The following is a 2,739-nucleotide window of genomic DNA, read 5'->3' on the forward strand; positions in this document are numbered from 1 at the left end:
TAGTTCTTTATACAAACAATGGAAAATGTTATAGAATAGCAGTCTTTGCTGAACCAAAATATTTTCATAAAGCAAAGAAAGTTGGTATAACCGAGAATGGTGAAAGTTCTTGAAGCAGACAAAAATATAACAACAAAACTGACCGATATTTCTAAAGGTAAGTTTATAATACAATTTTATGTCAAAACTGGCGTACTGTCAATATTTGACGGAGAGAAGTCAGTTCAAGAACAACTTACTGACCTGCTGCCAAAATCTGCTCGATGGAAGCTGTCGTTATGCCAATCTGAGGAGCCCCAGCAGGTTTCATCGAACGAATCTTCAAAAGAGCATCTTCCGTGAAAAGTGCTATTGGTTTTGTAAACTTCTTTGCTTTCAATTCATCTGGACCGTCTCTGTCACCAGTATATTGTATTTGAACTGTACCAACAGTTGAAATACCACCCATAAAGTCTTCTGAGTCAGCAAATGGAATGCCAAGCCAAAAGTTTGAACGGTCTCCATTTGTATATTGAGTTTTTTGACCTCCTGTATGAGTCCATACTTTCACATATGGCATAATAGAACTTTGCATTTCAGGGTTAATGGTTGTTGTGAAGTTGTTGTTAAAGTTCATAGCATCTAATGTCAAGTTGTATGACCTCATATCCTCAACTGTAGAATATTCTTCTCTTGGATAATATTTGCCATCTATGTTTATATGGTATTTAATACCAGGGTTGTAGAAGCAAGAATAGTCATTTATAGTTCGTCTGAACAGTACAAACATAGTATCTGCATGTTTCATTGCAGTTGTTAAAGCAATATCTGTTCTTGCACCTGGGTCAGCACTTTGGTTTCCAACTTCACCTGCAAAGTCTTTGACAGATATTTGGTGTATAGGGAACATAAGTGGAACTGCAATATATTTGGCAGCTAAAGCATTTGAAATATCTGGGTCCAACATATAGACTGCAAGTCTGCTTTCTATTCTCTTGCATTCAAACTTTTCGCATGTGAACTTAACTGGGTCCCAAGCATCTCCAGCAGCATTGAAATAATAGTTTACTTCAGTGTTGAGGTTTGAGAAACCAAAGTCTAAGTCAACTTTGTTTTTGCAAAAGTCGGCGAATGACATTTTATTTGTTCCCACTACTTCTGTAAGAGTGAATGGGTCTTGTGTTGGTGCAATGACTAAGTTATTTTTGCTTGGAGTAAGTTCGATAGAAATTTTTCCTGCCCAGTTTGGCAAGTATCTTAAAAACCTGAAGATGAGGAAAGATGACAAAGGAACTCTAAGTTTCAGTTTTACTTTGGTTACTGCTGCTGCAGTTTGTCCAGAAAGGTTAACATAAACTCCTGGAACGTTAGGGTCAAGTCTTCTTATTTTCTCAATAGTTGCATACTGGTCTGTTTGTTCTCTAGCTTGTGGTTGTACTGAGTTTCTCAAAGCGAACCATTCATAGTTTGCCCATGTTACTGTTTGAACTAAGTCAGAGTTAGAATATATCTTATATCCCATGAAAACTTCTGGAGCATATTGGTATCCGACATAGAAAATTCCATTGCAACCTTTCTTGTCAGACAACTTGGCAGAAGGTTTTATTTCAATGTCTTGTTCCACGTATAAGAAAGAGTTGTCAATAGAAATTATATGAAACCTGTCGCAAGCAATATCTACTGTTGTTGAAGAACCTTCTCCAAACTCACCTACGTTTCCATAAGAAACAGCAGTTGTATATTCGTAAGTTCCAGGAACTATTTCTGACCTTCTAATGGCATTGTCGCATTCGTTATACCATTCGGAAACATTTCCATTCATAGCATCCAAAACTGTTGGCGTTATATTCTGAGCGGCGTACATTTCATATGAGTAAAAATATAGAATAGTTGGATTTATATGTCATAATAGAACCCACTCCGACCAAGCTTTACTTTCTTCCTGACTGAGTTTTTAACTCTTCTTTTTCCTTCATTGCCCTCTGCTTGAAGTTGTTGCATCTTTGCATTATGTTCATCTAGTATGTTGCAAATTTCCCATGTCCTTTTTGCCTTTTGGCTCTGGTCGCCCATCTCAGGTAACCTATATCCTAGAAAGAGTTTGTCATAGTCTGTATTTGAGTCTTCGCGTATTGTTTGCATGACTCTTTCCTGAGTTTCTGGTTCAAGCTCTTCAAACAGTGCCTGTCCATATGGAATATGCTCGTTTCCAAATATATGTTTTTGTAGCCATTCTGGTTTTCTTTCCATGTTACCAACTATATCTTTTGTGAATGGGAAAGCTTTTACCCAATCTTTCAGTCTTGCGTCGTTTATTTCTGTAGTTGGTTTTATTTTGTCAAGGAACATGTTTTTCAATACTAACATTTCATTTGGTACTGTCCATTTGAGTTTTCTTAAATATTCATCCCTTCTCGGTTCATTGTCTGCAAAGTAAGTTTTTATGACATTTTGTAAACTTTCGTTTGCAAGGTCATGTACAATAGGTTCTCTTCCTTCGCTCTCCTAACTTTCTTTCTAAACTCTTCACCAAATATACCATCTCTATGGTTCTGTGTAGTTCTTTGAGATAAATGTTCTAGAACGTCAGGTGTTATATTTCCATCAGCCATGTTCATTTCATACTGGTCCAAAATATCTGCATCTTTCATATCTTTCAATGGCATTAAAGCCGCGCTTAAAATACCAGCTATATCTGGTTCACCATTGACTTCCATTGCGTCTACAACTTCTTGGAATTGAGGTTGTAAGTTTATGAAC

The 2,739-nt window shown here is 36.8% G+C and overlaps 2 protein-coding genes across 2 annotated transcripts, besides 1 other annotated feature; both read right to left on the reverse strand.

Annotated features, from left to right (window-relative positions):
* The first annotated feature begins 277 nt into the window (after window positions 1–277).
* Window positions 278–1,789: a mobile genetic element.
* Window positions 1,790–1,875: 86 nt separating this feature from the next.
* On the reverse strand, window positions 1,876–2,328 carry TVAGG3_1091680 (protein of unknown function, DUF4106 family; the record flags this gene model as incomplete). Its single annotated transcript, XM_053888511.1, has 1 exon — window positions 1,876–2,328. The coding sequence occupies one exon, from the start codon at window positions 2,326–2,328 to the stop codon at window positions 1,876–1,878; it is 453 nt and encodes a 150-aa protein (XP_053744359.1).
* A 92-nt stretch (window positions 2,329–2,420) lies between these two features.
* TVAGG3_1091690 (protein of unknown function, DUF4106 family) lies at window positions 2,421–2,696 on the reverse strand (the record flags this gene model as incomplete). Its single annotated transcript, XM_053888512.1, has 1 exon — window positions 2,421–2,696. One exon carries the CDS (start codon window positions 2,694–2,696, stop codon window positions 2,421–2,423), a length of 276 nt encoding a protein of 91 aa, XP_053744360.1.
* Window positions 2,697–2,739: the final 43 nt, after the last annotated feature.

This window comes from Trichomonas vaginalis (genome assembly GCF_026262505.1).
Source record: "Trichomonas vaginalis G3 chromosome Unknown ctg_189, whole genome shotgun sequence".
Classification (NCBI taxonomy): domain Eukaryota; phylum Parabasalia; order Trichomonadida; family Trichomonadidae; genus Trichomonas; species Trichomonas vaginalis.